Source organism: Corythoichthys intestinalis, chromosome 13 (genome assembly GCF_030265065.1).
Source record: "Corythoichthys intestinalis isolate RoL2023-P3 chromosome 13, ASM3026506v1, whole genome shotgun sequence".
Taxonomy (NCBI): Eukaryota; Metazoa; Chordata; class Actinopteri; order Syngnathiformes; family Syngnathidae; genus Corythoichthys; species Corythoichthys intestinalis.
Window position 1 is genome coordinate 5661159 of NC_080407.1, and position 21158 is coordinate 5682316.

The window sequence follows — 21158 nt, forward strand, 5'->3', positions numbered from 1 at the left end:
CAGCTCCTCTAGTTTCTTTCCCCACCTTCCTGTCGTTGCAGAAAATCGGCCCGGGTGGGCAGATTTACACGCTTTCTGCATGTCTGAAAGGGTTTAACCACACGTCTCAACATGCATCAAAATACTGAAGTGAAGATGTGGTATGCAGTTAGTGCTGGGAAGTAAATGATGTACCAAAACTTGTTACTGTTTTTATTTTTTTTAAGGTGTTTTACTTTTAACATGATATATATTCTATACTTAACTCATTCAGTGCCGTTGACGGCGATAGATTAGCATGATAGTTTAAGATTAGCATGGGCTCCGAGATTGAGCCCTGTGGAACTCCTTTGAGGTGGTGCAATTTGCGCGGAATAGTCTTACCTGTACATGAAGGGAGCCACAGTAGCAGTATTAGGGTGGTTGTGCTGTTGCTGCTGTGGGAGCTGAACAACTCCATTGCCTCCAAGTGCTCCGCCTCCTGCCGTCAACATCCCACCAGATGCAGACAGTGCCGAGGTGCTGGTGGAGGACGTTATGCTGGTTCGTTTGCCCTCCTGACCCCCGACTGAGCGCTGCGTGTAGAAACTCCCGCTCTGTCCACCTTTTGTGAGTTTGGCTCGTTCAGTCTCCCCTCCCCGCAGGTTAGCGCAGCTGTTTAAACCCGTCTGGTTTTGGGACTGACTTTGCGGCTTTGCCACACTTGTGGAAGGGGCCTTAAGTCCTGGTTTGGGGATACCGCTGGAACCCGAGGAGTTGCCTGCATCTTTCTTTGCTTGCTTTGCTCCCTTGGGTACAAGGCTGGCGATTTTGGACGTCTTTTTCGCCGAGTCTGTATAAGAGTCTCGCTCCTCTTTGGATGGGACGCAGACTTGCTTGGTCACAGACTTGCTTTTGTCCTCCTTGTCTTTGGACGTGGACCTGCAAGCGTTTGTAGAACCCTTGGAAAACGATGAGGAAGACGAGGTACGAGAACTGGCATTCAGGGAAGAGGCAGCTGTCTTGGAGGGCATCTGTTTGACTGTAGAACTGCTACTACTGCTGCATACCGAGCCCGTGGGCGTAAGTCCATCCTCGCCGTATTCTGACATATCATCTTCTTCCTGTAGAGCCATCTCAGCCATGGACGGCGATACCCGGGAGGCCGATCGAGGATTAATCATACGGAACTTTTCGAGCATGGACCTATGAGGCGCACCGCCCACTTTGGACCCGTCACCGCCATGCGGATGGAGGCCTTCCTGGGTCTGCGGTGACGGGGATGGGGACGGCGAGTTCGTGGGGCTGGCCAACATGGAGGAAGTGGCGCTGTGCTTGAGGTTCATGGATTTGCTCCGCCAGGACTTGCTGGCGGCAGCGGAGGGAATGGCAGAGGCCAGCTGCTGCCCGCTTAGGCTGGTGGGAACAGTCCCACCTACACCACTTCCATTCATGCCGCCGGCTACTGGGATGCTCCTCATTGCCTCTAGAAGAATAGACCGACAAAAAAATGGTTAAGTCTCACATAATGACTACACTAGAACATATAACTCATTCAGCATTTGATTTTGCGGATAAAATCCTATTCTGAAACATTACATTTCTCATAGGAACCGCAGAAGTTTGAACGACTGAAGTTCTTTGCAAACTTTTAAAGCCTTCTTGAATTTTTCAGACAGCACATTTTTACAAGTCAGTATGTTACATGAAGTAATTCTCCGCCGGGGTTTCGCACACATCCGTGCAACTTTGAAAATATTCATTATGAAAAAAGGATCTGGTCCTTGTTAGCAGAATACTTGCTCAACTATGGATACAGACTCTCTTCACTACACTGATGTTTTAAAGGATCAACTGTTCCATCTCTTGCTGTTGAAGTATGCCGTAGCATAGAAAGAAAGTTGCATCCGTGTAACCATGACAACAAAAAAATTCCCCTGCTTTTTTCAATGTGGATGCATTAAAACTCTATGAGATTATTATTACATTTATCGCTATGATCTAGAAATGAACAGACTTTTGGCAAGCAATTACTTTCAGCTTTGGTACATGAAGGTGCCTCTGATCCATAGATTGCATTGATTTCTATCAGCATTTCGAAGGTTACATACAGTTAAGAATTTAATCCATTTTTTTTAGTCAGTTGTACCATTGCAGACCTTAATTAGGTCTAAAGTCATTATGTAACACCGTAGGCTTTCTCAAATTGCTCCATATGTATAACATCAAAGTTGTTTCAGTTGAACTGTGCGCGAGTTAAAGAGTCACAGTCGAAAGCATGAAGTTCGACACCATTTAACTGAATGTCTGTCGGACTGTCAGTTAGCAGAGCGAACAGGGTTAGATGCGACGCAATGAGTCAGCTGCCTCTTTTCGCATTATAAGGTTCCTTCAGGCAGCGTGGCGAACGTTCGGCTTGGCTTGGATGGTACTGAGGCACGTTAACAGGCTTACACGTGACACGCTCCGCTAACACTGTCAAATACGCCCGTCGGTGGGTGTAAGTTCTCACAAAGTGTACCTTCCCTCATGGAAGGGATAGCATAAACACATCATTAAGCGTCTACGTCTCAAAGCACAACACTTATTTAAAATCATCTCTGCAGAAGATAAAGAATTTATGGCTGAGACTTGTTAACTTGTTAAATTCACCACTGTTAGTGTTCAATTGTACACTGCTGGGCAAAAGTATTGGCATACCAGCAATTCTGTCACATAGTGCTCAATTTCTCCCAGAAAATGATTGCAATTACAAATGCTTTGGTAGTTATATCTTCACAAAACTCCAAAAATTGGCCGGACAAAAGTATTGGCACCCTCAGCCTAATACTTGGTAGCACAAGCTTTAGACAAAATAACTGCGAACAACCGCTTCTGGTATCCATCAATGAGTTTCTTACAGTACTCTGCTGGAATTTTAGACCATTCGTCTTTGGCCAACTGCTCCAGGTCTCAGAGATTTGAAGGGTGCCTTCCCCAAACTGCCATTTTCAGATCTATCTACAGGTGTTCTATGGGATTCAGGTCTGGACTCATTGCTGGCCACTTTAGAAGTCTCCAGTGCTTTCTCTCAAACCATTTTCTAGTGCTTTTTGAAGTGTGTTTTGGGTTATTGCCCTGCTGGAAGACCCATGACCTCTGAGGGAGACCCAGCTTTCTCACACTGGGCCCTACAGTATGCTGCAAAATTTGTTGGTAGTCTTCAGACTTAATAATGCCATGTACACGGTCAAGCAGTCCAGTGCCAGAGGCAGCAAAGCAACTCCAAAACATCAGGGAACCTCCGCCATGTTTGACTGTGGAGAGTCTGGGGACCGTGTTCTTTTCATTGAAGGCCTTGTTTTTTTTTCTTATAAACTCTATATTGATGCCTTTTCCCAAAAAACTCTACTTTTGTCTCATCTAACCAGAGAACATTCTTCCAAAACGTTTTTGGCTTTCTTGGGTAAGTTTTGGCAAACTCCAGCCTGACGTTTTAATGTCTTTTGGGGACTTCCTGGGTATCCTACCATAGAGTCCCATTTCATTCAGACGCCGGCGGATAGTACGGGTTGAGACTAAAGATGCATCGATACCGATACTAGTATCGGCAGGGGGCGCCGATCCAGCCCGAAATGGTGGTATCGGTATCGGCGAGTACCAACAAAGACGGCGCCGATACCATTTACCGGTCCATTATTATAACATTTGACCGCAGCTTTTTTTTCCTCCTGGCGCTCACTACACTCCGTCTCTGTGACATGTCTCACCGTTGTGTGATGACACATGAACACTAAGCAGCTATCGCTATTGGCCTGCTCCAGACCAATGAGAGCGGGCCAATAGCCACCCCTAACCAATGACAAGGCCGCTTTTTCATATGGAGAAACCAGGAGAAATGTCAGCGGTCGGGATGTATTTCAAAATAGAAATCCCGTCGATTAAAATCAATGGCTGCATGCAAGATTTGCGGCCCGAAAGTTTCCAGATGTGGACTTAAATCGGCCAACTTCAATACCTCGAACCTGATAAAACATTTGAAGACGAAATGTGAACGAACACAACGAGTTTGAGCCTGCAAGAGCACGACTGCTATCCAGAGGAAGGGCTCTGGATCAGAGCAACAATCTCTGGTCAGTTCACTACGTCTACTATGCTTTTATTGTCTTTTACTGAAAGAAATGCCGCAGTAATTTGGGAACTGTTTCCAAAGTAGGGTTGCCACCTTTCAGAAATATAAATAAGGGACTCCCCCTTCCCGAAAAAAGGAGGCTAATGGAGAGACGGGATGCTGTGGTCAATTATTATTACTTATAATTGTTAGCGTCCGCAAATGCGGAAACAAAGTTGGAACTCGAAGCAGACAACAAGCGGGGGATAGGTACAAGGGTTTAATGATTGCAGACAAAAAAATAACACGCGATCGCGGGATAGAAGAAATAACAAAAGGACCCCGTGACAGCAGGTCGACGGAACTCAAGACTACAAACTCGAAGGTTAACTAAGACGATAGACAGCGAGCCAAAAAGCCAAAATAAAAACACTCAAATACCTGCACAGGCTGCAGGCTGCATGGGCTTTACACCAGGAGTGTCCAAACTTTTTACAAAGGGGGCCAGATTCAGTGTGGTAAAAATGTGGGGGGCCAACCTCGGCTGACGTCCTTTACGTAGAACTATATATTTAAGCAAATTTCAGCAAGCCATTCTGTGTGTCACATTTGCTTGATTATTTTTTTTTAAATAAAAAATTTCAACAATCTCGCAACTAGTCTTTGTGGCGTACTCTTTCGACTCTCGGGGTCTTGCTGTGTGAAATTAAACTAGCTTCAAGTGGCTTCAATTTCTCGCTACATATCTTCCCTGTAATCTTGTCGTACATGTCAGTGTGTCTTGTTTGGTAATATCGCCTCACATTGAACTCTTTATAAGCAGCGAATGTCTCTTTTGCAAATGAGGCAGACACAGCTTCACATTTTAGTGAAGAAATAGTCCAATTTTCACCTATCTTTGAAGCATCGGCCTTCGCAGTTGTTGTTGTTGTTGTTGATTGTCACCATTTCAGAAAATTGGGAGTAAAGGGTCACACAGGATAATGTTGCTTAGAGTGCTGCTGCTTTTTAGTGGGTAAATAAGGAGCAGCATTTAGTGTGTAAGCTACTTTATATGCTGGTAGCAGTTCTGCTGACCAATTTATTAAGTCTGTGTGCGGGTCAGACATTATTGATTTTATGATAGAGGCTGGGGGCCGGATGAAATTTGTCCATGGGCCACATTTGGCCCCCGGCCCGGACTTTGGACATGACTGCTGTACACTGATTAATGACACTGCGCACAGTAGACACAGGAACATTCCGGTCTTTGGAGATGGACTTGTAGCATTGAGATTATCTATGCTTTCTCACAAAATTGCTTCTCAAGTCCTCAGACAGTTCTTTGGACTTCTTTCTTTTCTCCATGCACAATGTGGTACACACAAGGACACGGGATAGACGTTGAGTCAACTTTGATCCGTCTTAACTGGCTGCAAGTGTGATTTAGTTATTGGCATCACCTGATATGTGCCACAGCTAAGTAACGTGCTGTTAATTACACAATTTTGAGAAGCATCACATGATTTTTCAAAGGGTGCCAAAACTTTTGTCCGGCTCAAAAATGATAACGATTTTTTTTCCCAATTCTCTTTTGTGTTTTTTCATTGCAAGCAAAATAAATGAAGATATTACTAGCAAAGCATTTGTAATTGCAATCATTTTCTGGGAGAAATTGAGTATTATCTGACAGAATTGCAGGGGTGCCAATACTTTTGGCCAGCAGTGTGTGTTTTAACACCATGACACTAATAGGTTGATTTATTCTTAAGCCAAATTCTAATCAAAAACAAAAACCCACATGTAAAAAGCCTGTAGAATACTCTTTGGCCCCAGAGGTGATGCGTGCTTTTGAACGATAGTCCTTGTCAGTAATGTAAGTATTGGCTCAATTAACCCCATCTTTAAAGAGCCCCTCCTTCCCTTCTGTCGCCCCCCCAGGGCTCTTTCGCAGCGCCGCCACTTTTCATCGCTGTGCAGTGACTTAGCCGTTACCACGGAAACAGACTTTTTTCTTTTTTTTTTGCACCGCAGCCAAGGAATGAAATGTCACTTCATCTGGCCAGACTTGGGGCCCGGACATAAAAACGTGCATGTTGTTTGGGTTAGGGGTGTCATTATCTTTGTCAACTCTTATTTGAATTCATCACCCAGTCCCTTACTCGCAGTTCTTTTTATCTGACATAGCCATAGTTAGACAAAGTCAGCAGCTTTCTCCTGCAGCTAAAAGTGCATCCCTTGTGTGCGAATGTTCCTAATGTAAAGCAGAGCAATCAGCAGCTTTACATGAATCCAGCCGTACACTTCACACAAAACACATGCCCTTTGATGCCTAAGTTAATCAGTCGTTTGCACGGTAACGCCAAAGATACATTGCTTGTTGTGCTCTTCAAACTCAAAGCATGACTTTCATTTAAGGACTGGCCCGTATTCTTGGCCAGGCGCTCCCCGTGTGGAACAGATGGCGGGATGGCTTCTCATCCAACTTCTCCATCCTCTCCCAAAAAAAAAAAATCTGCCAGCAGAGGTTGCACGTGTCAAACAAAATTCCTGTTACTTCATCAAAGGAACAACTTGACATTCGCACCCGATTCACGCTGGGGCTGGCCAGCTGCGCGGAGTCGACGACTGAACATGCACGCTAACATTTCACACAAATGTTGGCAATATGAAAAATCATAATTTATAAATTCTAATTGAAGGTTTTTTTAGGCCTTCTATTTTGTATAGGGCTGTCAAAATGATCGCGTTAACGGGCGTTAATTAATTTTTTTCATTAATCACGTTAAAATATTTGACGCAATTAACGCACAGGCCCCGCTCAAACAGATTAAAATGACAGCCGTGTCATGTCCACTTGTTACTTGTGGTTTTTGTCTCCCTCTGCTGGCGCTTTGGTGCGACTGATTTTATGGGTTGACATCAACAATGGCGAGCTACTAGATTATTTTTTGATTGAAAATTTTACACATTTTATTAACACGAAAACATTAAGAGGGGTTTTAATTAGGGCTGTCAAAATTATCGCGTTAACGGGCGGTAACTAATTTTTAAAATGAATCACGTTAAAATATTTGACGCAATTAACGCACATGCCCCGCTCAAACAGATTAAAATGACAGCAAAGTGCAATGTCCACTTGTTACTTGTGTTTTCTGGAGTTTTGTCGCCCTCTGCTGGCGCTTGGGTGAGACTGATTTTATAGGCTTCAGCACCCATGAGCATTGTGTAAGTAATTATTGACATCAACAATGGCGGGCTACTAGTTTATTTCTTGATTGAAATTTTTACAAATTTTATTAAAACAAAAACATTAAGAGGGGTTTTAATATAAAATTTCTATAACTTGTACTAACATTTATCTTTTAAGAACTACAAGTCCCTCTATCCATGGATCGCTTTAACAGAATGTTAATAACTTTAATGCCATCTTGTTGATTTATTGTTATAATAAACAAATACAGTCCCTATGTACCGTATGTTGAATGTATACATCCATCTTGTCTTATCTTTCCATTCCAACAATAATTTACAGAAAAATATGGCATATTTTATAGATGGTTTGAATTGCGACTAATTACGATTAATTAATTTTTAAGCTGTGATTAACTCGATTAAAAATTTTAATCGTTGGGGAAAATGACTAATGATATGCTTTAAAGTAAGAGTGGGAACCTCTTGGTACCTCACGATACGATACGATTTGCGATACAAAGCTCACGGTAACGATGATCTGACGATATGGCGATGCAACGATTATCGATACATTGGTCAGGAAATCATTCTAGGATATTCTACAAACAACTAAAAAACTGAAAAACAAGCTTCTGCTGTGAATTAGAATGAGTTTATCACTAGTAGACGTCCAATCCATTTGAACTGGGCTTTCGTTCATTCGCTGCCATTGTTGTGCATACTATCGTCATTGAAATCTGAAAACCTATGAATGTTTGGGTGGTTTTAGTAAAAGCAGACAACGTATTTTCTTCTGTGTGATTTTGACAAAGATCAGATCACATTTGATGGGTATTTCAGGCAGAAATGTGCAAAATTCCAAAAGGTTCAGATACTTTTTCCATACCACCGTATTTGTTGAGGTAGATCTGAAAACTGGTTTTAATCAATTTATGGGCGTGAAATCTGAACATGATCTCGGCTTTTCTTCACCATGTGCAGGTTTTTAACTATAGGATCCTTGCTTTCATATTAAATATGAAAAATACTTCTGTAAACGGTGTACAAAAACTCAAATTTTGGAATCAGCATGCCAATTTAAATTTTGATTAACAGAGAAAGCTAACTCAAAAATATTTTTTTTTAAATTAAATTATTCCCCAGAGTTATATTTCAGTGGAAATTGTGTCTAGGGTTTGGGCAATAATAACCTGGGCATGATTCAGCAGAGTTGTAACCAGGCTTCGTCTGAGTCAGTAGTGCCATCCAGTGGCTGCCTGCATTTTCATTTCCGCTCAGTGGACCGCAAACTAAAATCACATCCTCACCTCTGTCGTTGCCGCTGGCGTACTGGAGCGGTTTGCTCTTGTCGATGCTGTTGAAGCTCTGACTGCGACGGTTCAGATTAGACGAGCCCGGACTCCTGGAGGCCCCGCTGCCCGCAGCGGGTACCCTGGAGGGTCCCGGTAACCTGGAGGGGAGTAGAAGGGGAAAAAAATGTACCTTCTAGTGTGACTTTTAATCCTTCCATCCATACTTAAGAATCAATGAGCGTGAATTCACATCTTTTGAAATGCTCAGATTTGTCTCGGGGTCTATCCGCGGGTGCTATAGATAGATTCGTCCCTGCGGTAGCAATCCAAGCAAATCAGATCCAGACGGGCAAGAAACTAAAGTAACCCCAGAGCCGACACTTCAACAGTAAGAACAGTAGCGTGGAGCTCTCAATCAACATGAAGGGAATATAGCGAGATGATGAATTGAGGTAGGGAATAAAAGTACGGCCAAATTGGGAAATGAGAGATAAACATTGGGAAAACGAGCGCGAGATTGGGGCAATTTAGATGGAAATCAGAGGTAGTTCCTTTTATCATGAACTTCTTTCATCTTCTAAAATTCACATTGGACGAATGCATCAGTGAGATAGACAGCGCAAATAGTGGACTTTGTTTGAAGAAAATTTGTGACATTCAAATCAAATCACCCGGTCCCACGCACGCCACCACAAGAACCAATATTTTCTCAGCACCTGCTCCCCTTTCCGACTGTAGCAGCTTCCATTTTCACCCGAGGAAACTTATAATGCGGCATTTACACTTGTAAAGTGAGACTCGCTACCAGAGGGTGTTGGTAAACAAAGTGCTATCTCTGCCAGGCAGCAGGGCTGCGGCGGCTTTGTTCGTGCTGGGAGATTACCACTCATCAGGCTGGAGCAGCGGCTACCGCATTGTTGTCGAAATATTGGCCACCGTGGTTCTTATGTACGAAAATCTGAGGCCACCAGCAACACCAGTGAGATAGGAACCAGAGAATGTCAACTGTTAACAAAAGTGCTTGCGCTTATGAGAAATGGACTACTTTATAGTTCATGGCAAATGTAGACATTCATTCATTCATTCACATCACATTGTACGGTAGATAAATAAGCCTACTAGAACAGGGGTCCCCAACCTTTTTTGCACCACGGACCAGTGTGATTTGGGTCTGTTTTTTCACGGACCGGTGTTCTATCAAATTTGGCACCCTTATAAAATTTTGCTCCCAAAGCTTTTGCGGCAGTGAAAAAAGCCCTCTTTTATATTATAACTCTTAATGTTATCCAACGGTCCTCGGGCCCATCTTGTTTACGCTGTATATGCTTACTTTAGGCCAGACACGGCGCTCCGCATACGCATAACACGCACTGCGCGCGTAGGGCACCAACTGCCTGAAGGGGCACAAAAAAAAAATCAAGTTTGTAAAAAATCCCTAAAAAATAGTAATTGTAATAATAACAACAATTTATAGTATTTAAAATAAAACTTTGTAAAGCCTGATAAATGCAAGTAATACAAATATAAGTAACATAGGCTCATTATTTACACAAAAAAAGAATCTCCTGTGAGTCCTGTGCGGCCCTCTCGTCAGTCTACCTTTGGTGCCCCCCCCCCCCCCCCCCCCAATTCCCTAGTGGTTTGCTCCATTATGCTTCAGTCGCAAATTTGGCAGAAGTTTATTCTTGATATGGGGAAACTGCACAGAAACTGTCATATGATGACCTGATAGCTGATTTTGCAGCGCCAAAATGCAGACATGTGCCTCTGTAGGGCCACTAACAACTGATTCTTGTACTTTAATGTTTGTATCTAAAGTTCATTATTTATGTTCGTTTACAGATGTTTATTTGTAAATAGTTGTGGAATTTATTTTTTTTTATTTTAAATTATTTATTTTTATTTATTTGAGTATTTGGTGCCATTGGTAGTTAAAAATTTTTTTAAAAAAAAATAAATTTACAAATTTATAAATATTAATTATTATTATTTATCTATTATTTTTGTTTTTTGTTTCATTTTGTTTTTGTTTGGTTTGACAGTTTGTGAAACATTTGTGAATGTGAATGTTTGTGAAATATTATTTTGTTTGTGAAAGTTATGTTGTAAAATAAAGCAATACTGACAAATGTTCAGATATTGTTCATTTCTATCATTGGGGGGGTGGATGGGGGGCTGGGGGCACCACAAAGCATTTATGCCTAGGGCACCAAAATAGCTAGCGCCGGCCCTGCTTTAGGCAATATCATCAGAAAACATAGCTTTAACTTTCATTGTTATGCTGATGACACACAACTGTACTTATCAATTAAACCTGAGCAGATCAGGCAAGTGGATAAACTAAGCATCTGTGTCCGAAATAGAAATACCTGGATGAGCACTAACTATCTTCTACTTAACCCTGAAAAGACAGAAGTCCTTATAATAGGCCCGAAAAGTGTGAGAGACTCTTTAACTGCCCATATAGTCACTCTGGACAATGTAAGTGTAGCATCCAGCACCACAGTTAAAAACCTAGAAGTTCTATTTAACCCAGACTACTCACTTAAAGCTCATATTAAACAAGCCTGCAGAACGGCCTTTTTTCACCTGCGCAACATAGCCAAAATTATAAATATTTTATTTAAAAATGATGCAGAAAAATTAATTCACGCGTTCGTTACATCTAGATTGGATTACTGTAACTCCCTAATTGCAGCATGTCCTAAAAGTTCTCTAAAAGATCTTCAGCTCGTCCAAAACGCAGCAGCAAGACTTTTAACGGGAACTAATAGAAGAGAGCACATCACCCCTGTGCTCCAGGCCCTTTACTAGCTCTCCTAGCTAGGTCTCCTGGTAGTTCCAGGGTTTCTAAAAGTACTGTCGGAGCTAGAGCCTTTAGCCACCAAGCCCCTGTTTTATGGACCAGCTTCCAGCTTGTATTAAAGATGGCGAGACAGTCTGCACATTTAAGATTAGACTAAAAACGTTCCTGTTCGACAAAGCTTATGGTCAGGCTAGTTGAAGTTGGACTAGACTCAAAGTTAAGTCTAAGCTGCACTAGAAGCTATAATGCTGGGGGAAGTACAGCCACTGAGTTCTATCTCCTTTTTCTCACTCATGCGACTCACTCACTCACAATCATGCGGGCTATTTTTTAGCAACGTCCGCGTAGTTTGTAGCGGCTGTTGGATGCAGTAAGGTATTTTTCTATTGCTTCTTCCTCTATGCACGTGACATCAGCGCGTTGTCCCGCATTAAAAGTAGTCCGGGCAAAACGTGGCAAAATTAAACGATTCCTCGAGGTGAATAAAATTACTCGGATCAGTTTTTAAACTCGAGTTACTCAAGTTGCTCGAGTATTCGTTTCAGCTCTAAATGATATATTACTTCTGCGCTGACCGGTACCGGTCCGCGGCCCGGTCGTTGGGGACCCCTGTACTAGAACATCTGAAGTTTACTTCAGAGCGTTTATATTACAGTTCAACAAGACAAGAAACTGGCAAAGGAAACTCTTCAAATGAAATCTGTCATACCTCGTGTTTTTCTTCTGCGGTGAACCTATTCCAGTGTGGCCCGGAGGACTTGCATATCGCGCTGTGAGACTGAGGAGTGAAAAAAACAGAGTCGGAGTGTGTTAACCGAGTTAAAATGAGGAATGTGCCGGATATCTTAATCCAAGTCTTAATGCAATCATGCGACATAGAGTCGGCGGTCAGGCTGAAGAAGACTGAAAACAGATAACAAGAGGATGCAGATCACGCATTTGATTTTTGTCACATTCTGACCACAACAGCGTGACCAATTTCATTGACCACGATCATTTCAGGAATGTTTACAATCAATTTTCTGGTGGTGTCTTTGAACAACAAAACCTCAGAAGAGAAAAAGCAGAGGCGGCGGAAATACCCGCGGCACCAGTCACGTCAGTTTACGATCCCGACGCTCACGCTGAGTCATTCGCGTCGATGGGAACCGACGCTGGCCGGAGTTCACGTTTGACAGGAAACAGTAAACTTAATGCAAAGGAGTTTATGAACAGGAACGCTGCTCTGCTTTCATCGTCCTACGTACAATGTGACAGCCAGGTGCTGAGGCTTTTGTTTACCGCTGCAATGTGCGTAATGTCCTGTGTTTACTGGATGACTAGTAAACTATTCAAGTGTTTTTCTCATTCTTTCAAAGCCAGTTTGGCTTACTTTTCTGTCTTTTTGCATGTTTAAAGAGTAAGAAAAAATAGATTGGCCTTGAGATTACATAGGGTGACCAAACGTCCTCTTTTGCCCGGACAAGTCCTACTTTCACGTAGTATCCTCGTCGTCCGGGCGGGATTCATAAATTCATAAAAATTTCCGTTTTTTATGATTTTTCACCAGTGGCACCTCCAGAAATTTTTCATAGGGGTGGCCAGATGGGGCCACTTAAAATCTTGGGATGGCCAAAACTAAAAGCCATAATTTCAGGTTTTCATTATATTATTGCAGTAAAAAGGTCAGGGGAAAACGATCAGAAAGACTTAAGGACGCGGCTACTGATATACTTTGGTGTATTGTGTAATATTTGATGTTACTAATGATTTAATGTGCATAGTCCATAACTGTGCAGTCAACATTTTGAGTTCCACAACAATTCTGTTTTATTGTGTTATTTTATATATATATATATATATATATATATATATATATATATATATATATATATATATATATATATATATATATTAGGGCTGTCAAACGATTAAAATTTTTAATCGAGTTAATTACAGCTTAAAAATTAATTAATCGTAATTAATCGCAATTAATCGCAATTCAAACCATCTATAAAATATGCCATATTTTTCTGTAAATTATTGTTGGAATGGAAAGATAAGACACAAGATGGATATATACATTCAACATAAGGTACATAAGGACTATTTGTTTATTATAACAATAAATCAACAAGATGGCATTAACATTATTAACATTCTGTTAAAGCGATCCATGTATAGAAAGACTTGTATTTCTTAATAGAAAAATGTTAGTACAAGTTAGAGAAATTTTATATTAAAACCCCTCTTAATGTTTTCGTTTTAATAAAATTTGTAAAATTTTCAATCAAAAAATAAACTAGTAGCCCGCCATTGTTGATGTCAATATTTACTTATTCAATGCTCATGGATGCCTATAAAATCAGTCGCACCCAAGCGCCAGCAGAAGGCGGCAAAACTCAATAAAACACAACAAGTGAGCGTTTCAATGTGTACTGTCATTTAAAACTCCCTGAGCGGGGCATCTGCGTTAATTGCGTCAAATATTTTGACGTGATTAATTTAAAAAATTAACGCCCGTTAACGCTATAATTTTGACAGCCCTAATATATATATAATATATATATATTATTGTGTTATTAGGCATAAGGTTTACATTTAACTAGGGCTGTCAAACGATTAAAATTTTTAATCAATTTTATCACAGCTTAAAAATTAATTAATCGTATTTAATCGCAATTCAAACCATCTCTAAAATACGCCATATTTTTCTGTAAATTATTGTTGGAATGGAAAGATAAGACAAGACGGATATATACATTCAACATACTGTACATGAGTACTGTATTTGTTTATTATAACAATAAATCCACAAGATGGCATTAACATTATTAACATTCTTTCTGTGAGAGGGATCCATGGGTAGAAAGACTTGTAATTCGTACAGGATAAATGTGATTTTGTATATTGTGACTAAATATTGCCATCTAGTGTATTTGTTGAGCTTTCAGTAAATGATACTGTAGCGACTTAACTGTTCTGCCCTTCTCTGCGTTGGGAAATAACATAAGGTATTAAGAAAAAGATCAATTGCTACCTTGCTTCCCCACATTGCTTCCCATGATATTTCTAATCATATGGAGAGGGATTGTAAGCTTTAGTCAATTAAAAAAAAGGCTCCAAAGGCTGCCAAAATTCACTGGACTCATTTTATGCTGCCTTTTATCTCTCTATATAGGTAAAACGGCGCCATTACAGATTAAGTGTGACAATACGTGAGTGGGTCGTGCAGCGCAATCATTAATTGCGTTAAATATTGTAACGTGATACATTTTAAAAAAAATTAATTTCCGCCGTTATCGGGATAAATTTGATAACCCTACATTAAGCCTAAACTAAAGACTCTGGATGAGTGTAACATATTATGTCTGTAACAAATGCAATTAGAAAACGATTTAATTAAAAAAAAAAAAATATATATATATATATATATATATATATATATATATATATATATTTAAAAAAGGCATGGCCGATATTTTTTTCCCGATCCCGGTACTTTGAAAATGACGTGATCGGACCCGATCGATCGGGATGATCGGGACATCTCTAATCACTATAGTAATTTATAATTTCCATGGGTCTGCATTTTATATATATATATATATATATATATATATATATATATATATATATATATATATATATATATATATATATATATATAAGCCATTATTTATTTATTTATTTTCAAAATGCATTTTTATATCCACAGTGAGGGGGCACACTTTAAATATATTAAAGTGATATAGGCATCTTTGAGTGAACTTGGAGTAAAATTCAAGTATCTTGAGGCCGGGCTGAGTGTCCTCTGTTTTTGGAAATTAAAATATGGTCACCCTAGATTACAGCTTCATTGTAGAAAGACGAAACATTTGGTATTGCTCTTAATTCACATTGTTCCAGTTACAGAAATTTGACCAAAAATTCACCCTCTGCATGAAACACTGTACACATTAGGGTGAGAGGCAGTAACACAATAAAGAGTAAAATTGTCCAGAGCCCGAGAGAAATAGGAAGTAGCCTCACCATCAGCGCATTAAGATATCCTCCAGCTCTTGCAACCAGAAACAATGGTTCTCTGTTTTGTGTTTTGTGGGCTGTTGGTTTGGCACTGACTGACTTAAGTGAGTTATAGTACTGGGCGCTCCAATGACAAACTGCAGTCCCCGCATTATGATTTCCACCGTTGGAAATAATCATCATAACATCCCGTGCGGGTCAGTTGGCAAGGTGTGAAGGAGATTTTGAAAATGTGGCCATCCAATGCGTAACTAATTCCCTTCTCTCATTATCATACACAAGTATATTCACAGACACCTGAGATAGAACAATTAACATCCACTTTGAATGACCTTGTTAGAAAGTGCACAGCACCTAATTGACCTTGCGGATTTTAAGGATGCGGCGCGTGTTTTTTTGTGTGCAAATGAGCTCCGGATGGTCGGGGAGGATTCTCATTAGATGTTCTACATAATGAATTGGATTCAGCGCATGGCAAAGGGGTCAAGCAAAGGCTGAACAACCTGATTGTGTCATTAACAAGCAGTGTTAGGCACGTTACTTTAAAAAAGTAATTAGTTCTAGTTACTCACTACTTCTTCCAAAAAGTAACTTAGTAACTGAATTACTCTATTGTAAAAGTAACTAGTGTCGAAATTCGCCTTCCCAGACAAGCCGCACGGAAACAGCGACAAAGTTGCTGAACAAAGTGCCGCTCTGCCGATGCTGCCTCCGCACGCGCCAACCGGGAAGGCGGAACTTCGCGCGTTCACCTCTGATATCAACCCTTTGTACTGACTCCATGGTCCAAAAGTTTGAAAAAGACTCGCCGAAAGCAGGTTGACAATATAGTAGTCGACAATGGTCAAAAACAGACGACGGAGGGACAATTCTGGATCCAAAACAAGGCTACATGTTTCCGAGCAGCAAAATCTGTCTTATCTCAGTGTCCAGTGTTTTTAAGTCCGTGGGCCGGCTGAAAGTGTGTCCAGGCGTTGCTTTGGGATCATCCTTCTCTGGCCGGTTTCGGGCTGTTTAGATTCGTGCGTGGATGGGATGTGGTTGCCACAGTGACCAACGCTGGTCTTGACGTCACAAGCGTCTGCTATCAACTTTGTTATCCGGGCTGGCACTATTTGTTTTAGGACAAAGCGCGCTGGTCTTTGTCCTTGTTCGTTTGTCGGAAGGACCGATTGCCAGAGTTTGGTGCGTCAATCTTGCTTGTGGCCCACACGTTTTGGGCTTTTGTGATAAGATGTGTATCTATTCTGTTTCTTTAAACTATGGTGTGCTATTTATTTTACATTAGGTGTGTTAGAGTAGTGCAGTCCTACAGTGAATATGAGAAATGATAGTACTCCCTGATTGATTAAATTACGTGTGTTCGAGTAATGCAAACAGTTAGACAGTACCTACGAGAAACGGTACCATTTTTCCTTTTCCTCCTCATGAGCGCCGATAAGGTGATTCACTTTACTGTGTTCAAGGCCACTGAGTGGAGTCTGCCTAAATTATAGTTAAATGAATGTGTTAAACTAATGCAAACAATTATATGGTGTGTGCGAGAACGGTACCTTTTCCCTTCACTAGTTACCAGGGAAAGTAATTATGTCCGTTACTTTAAAAAGAAGTTGTTGTATGTCAAAGAATTTGAAATTTTCTGAGCAGTATTCGAGTCAGTTGAATAGAGAAGAACAGACAGATAGTTGTGTTATAGAACCGTGTAATATTAATTGCACCTCACAAGCAACAGATTTATCCTACACTTGAAATGCAACAAAAATAAACAGTAAACAATATCATAAAATAACAATCAGCAGTAAACAATATAAAGTGAGTTTAATCAATTAAATCTAACTCTCACAAGCTGAAACAACTGGTCGAGTAGACATAGCCTATTTTACTTCAAGTATTTTGACTTGAAATAGTGTTTATATCTCCACCTCGTAAAAGACAAATTTTCCTTTGAATGCGCTGCCATCATATCCCTCTGCATCTGTTTTGCGTGTGTGTGTTTGCCGCACACGCTGTTCCGGTTTGTGTGTGAAAACACCGGCTCTGATTGGCTTACCATGACACATGACTCTAACCCTCAGCCAATCCTAATCACTTCCATCGCATCTATCCAGGTGGTGCATTCAGGTAGCCTCGTCCCCCTACTTCTCCCGTCACCCTCAAAGCATCTGCCGTCCTCAAGATGGAAGCAGCATTCTTGCTGGCTGACAGTGGGGGATGGGAACGAGGCTAGCATTCAGGTGTAACAAACACAGAAACGTTAGCAAGCTTTGGAAAGCATTGTCTAATTGAATGAGCAAGGACAAACACCCTGGAGTCATAAGAAGTACGTGCTGTAATATTCTGATACAGAATTATCCGAGGCACCCTAAAGTGCACACGGCGCCATTATTGTTTTGCTCACATGATGCGGGAGTGAGTTAGAGACACGGCCTGCCGAGAGCCGTACGTTTGTGTGAATGTTGAAGTTATATGTGCTATTAAAGAAACAGAGTGCCAGCACGTCCTGTGTGGTATATCTTTGCTAAGAAAAAGCACAAAACAAAACACAAGCGCTATTCTCGAACTTGAACGCACCCCAAGTCTTGGATGACAAACAGAGCAGAGTAGACTCGCTACGGCTGGTCGTTTCTTAAATTTATTCAGAGTAAGTAACGCACCGCTTTTGACCGTCCGTCACGGTAACAGTGTTGTAACGGCGGAAAAAATAATTAGTTAGATTACCCCGTTACTGAAAAAATAACGCCATTACGGAACGGCGTTATTTGTGACCAGGTTATTCCCAACACTGTTGACAAGTAAAAGATGGCCGATTTGAGTCTCGACCGACACACCCGAGAAGGATCATTCGCTGCTGTCTGACCACAGTGAGAAATATAGGAAATATTTCAAAATGATGAGACATTTGGAGACATCAGGAGAAATAGCCCAATGAGATATTGACGCCAGACTGTCTCGACTTGAGCTGCAATTAAGATCTAGTATAGAACCCTGCTGATACAATCATTATTATACTTTAAAGTGCATGTGACACAAAAAAGCATGTTTATTCCATAATACACGCGGTATTTTATGCTCCTAAATGATATGGACCGCTTGGATGTGTGTGGAAGCGATCGCTATATTTATTTAGTTTTTTTTAATCCCGCAACATGAAAATGAGTGACTTCCGGCTTCGGTCTTGCATTGAGGAGGAGGGCACTGTGACGTGTTACAGTTGAAGGCGTCCTCCTCACTACAGCCATTACTCTCGTGTATGAGGACTAAGGATTCAGGTGATTTTGCGGATTAATACGTTTATTTTTCGCATCACGCCAGCCAAACGGCTGCAGAAAAATCTTGCTTTATGAGGGAGAGGCGTATACGCCTTTTTGGAGTTTCAAAAGGTTCCCATTCACCGTGGATATTGGCCAAAACAAGCCCTACTACTGTGGGACCGTTGGACTTACGAGGAAGTGAGTAAACATCTTGCTTTGTATTATGTCAAATACGAATACAGCGATTACAAAGTAAACACTACAAACTTTCTTTCAATAAAGGACTACTTACGTTTGATCATTGATGGGCATGATGTAAAAAGCTCTCCTCATGCACATTAGCTGCACGTTAGCTGCACAACAACTGCAGCCGCCCTCCTCCGGGGAACGCTTCATGTAAAATAATCCGGGCTAGTTATGTGTGATTTTCCGCTTCGAAGACTTTGAAACATCACTTGGTTCAGGTTAGCATGTCGGCTAGCTGTCACGCCTCTTGGTTTGTTTACATTCTCCGAAGCTGGGAAAGGGAAATGACAGATGTCCGATTTAGATGTCATAATATATCGTTCGGGAGCTGCGACAGTAAAGGTGAAGTCGACAGTTTTGACCATTATGGAGTCATTTTGCCATGTCGTCCTGAATAAGTGCATTTTTATGATTTCATATTCCATTTAGCACAAGACTGTTATTTGTCATGACCATGCCATTTATTTAGCAATTGGGGAAAATACTTGGATAAAAAGAATATCCCGTAAAAATATTGGCGTAGAGAGACTGAAACAATGACATTTTGCGGCTCTCTTCGTCGCGTTTTCCTCGTTCTGAATAATTCCCCCTCAATGGGCTGAATAGTAAAACCGATGAGCCCAGTCTCCCGCTGACGTCATCCACCTGTTGGGGATGCTAGAGCCCTATAATGGTAGGCGTGGCTAACCGGCAGATTAAAAGACTTAATTTCTCTTCATCTGCGCTTTGCTAAATTGTTGTATATAGTCGAATCGTCTCAAAATATGATTCTAATTCACATAATAATGCTATTTAAGCCTTTTTTTCTCCTGTCGTACGCTCTTTAACTGCCTATAAAGGTCATTCAAAAGAACTAACAACTGTCTTTACGAAAGGGTTTTACATCTTGTTCTACAAATAAGACGCAAACACCCGCACAATCTCAAGCATACCTAGGAGAAGAGTCTGGCTTGACCTGGTTGTTGGCACTCTCACGGATCTTCCTGTCGCGAGACACAGCGGTAGGCAAACGAGAGGAGCGCAACACAGAAGGGTTCTTTGGTCCGCCCCGGAACATTTCGGCTTCAAAGCCTGGATTTCTCAACCTCTCTCTGGCTCTTTCTAACTCGGTCTGAATGGGGAGTTCCCCGTTTGGGCACCGCACATCCCATCCCATCCCTTGCCCCAGAGACACCAGTGAGGGCCAGCAGGTGCTGTCTATAGAAAGCTGCGCCACAGCCCAAGTGCAATGCGCAGCATACCGAACGCCTGAGAGCAAGTGTGTATGTGTCTCTAAATGGGTGAGACATTATTTGATCGCTGGAAATCCTTTCGTATATCTTTAGCACTCGCTAAATGTTCACGGCCGACCGACGCTCATAGGGATTCATCATCGTTACAGAAATTAATTAGAGGGCCATTTAGAGATTAGATGTAATTATATTTTGCCGTTTTAAATTGGATGTGAAAAGGAGCCTTTGGCATTCAACTTCAAACACAAAGACCATTATTACTATGTATTCATCATTGCCATAGCATACACTCTATTACATTAGTTCTCATTGTGTGGTATTATAGCTACAAACTCTGCATGATGTTAAAGTGGATTCCATTTTGAATCATGACTTTAGTATTCTTGTGGATTAATATTTAAAAGTACTTAGGTCACTTTTAAGAAGTCTGAGTACCCATTGGAGTCTTATGATTAAACTTTAGTGACTGTTATTGTAGATTCCAAAGTACGTATTTAGGTACATTTTAGGAAGAATTTCTGTGCATCTTTTACTTTTCTATTTAGATGACTCTTTGAGAAATTAGATTTACACTAGAACTACAAAGGGTTGATCAGTTGATATAAATGACTTTTATACCCAGGGAAGGGTCATCTGACTCTAATCAGCATATCTTTTGTGAGCATTGAGGTCCTCATTAGTCATTCCCATTCACAATCGCAAAACCACAGGGTCGGATTGCTCCAATTAGAATCTTAAGTGTTTGCAGGGCAGGGCTGCTTTGGCATTGTCGGACAGTGGACTGCTCAGGCGGGCAATTGGGCGGACAACCTTTTTACTGTATGTTTTAGTGTTTGGTAACTGCTCAGTATCGTTGTCTCATGTGACTGAATTGTACACGATTTGAAAAAATTGGGAAGATATCAGAGCACTTTTTTTGCTGGGGATTTGTTTGACTGTCTGACATTGCAGCATTCAGAAAGAACAGCTGTCTCAATCTCTCTGAATATTTAGTTGCACTGTCTCTTGTATGTATGGAGCTATAATTGTCATATTGCTGATGATGGATGGCTGATGACGCACAATAACTCATTTTTCTGCAAATAAAAGCATTTTATTCAATAA

At 41.0% G+C, this 21158-nt stretch overlaps 1 protein-coding gene across 15 annotated transcripts in view; it reads right to left on the bottom strand.

The window, feature by feature from the left end:
• The window catches only part of nav3 (neuron navigator 3), a 241299-nt gene that overhangs the window by 98633 nt on the left and 121508 nt on the right, over positions 1-21158 (bottom strand). For all 15 annotated transcript variants that reach the window (XM_057854376.1, XM_057854382.1, XM_057854381.1 and 12 more), the window contains exons 6-8: positions 12030-12098; positions 8530-8672; positions 364-1444 (exon numbers count right to left, since the gene is read on the bottom strand). In XM_057854376.1, coding sequence (XP_057710359.1) covers positions 364-1444; positions 8530-8672; positions 12030-12098 — 1293 coding nt within the window. The remainder of the gene's footprint in view (positions 1-363; positions 1445-8529; positions 8673-12029; positions 12099-21158) is intronic.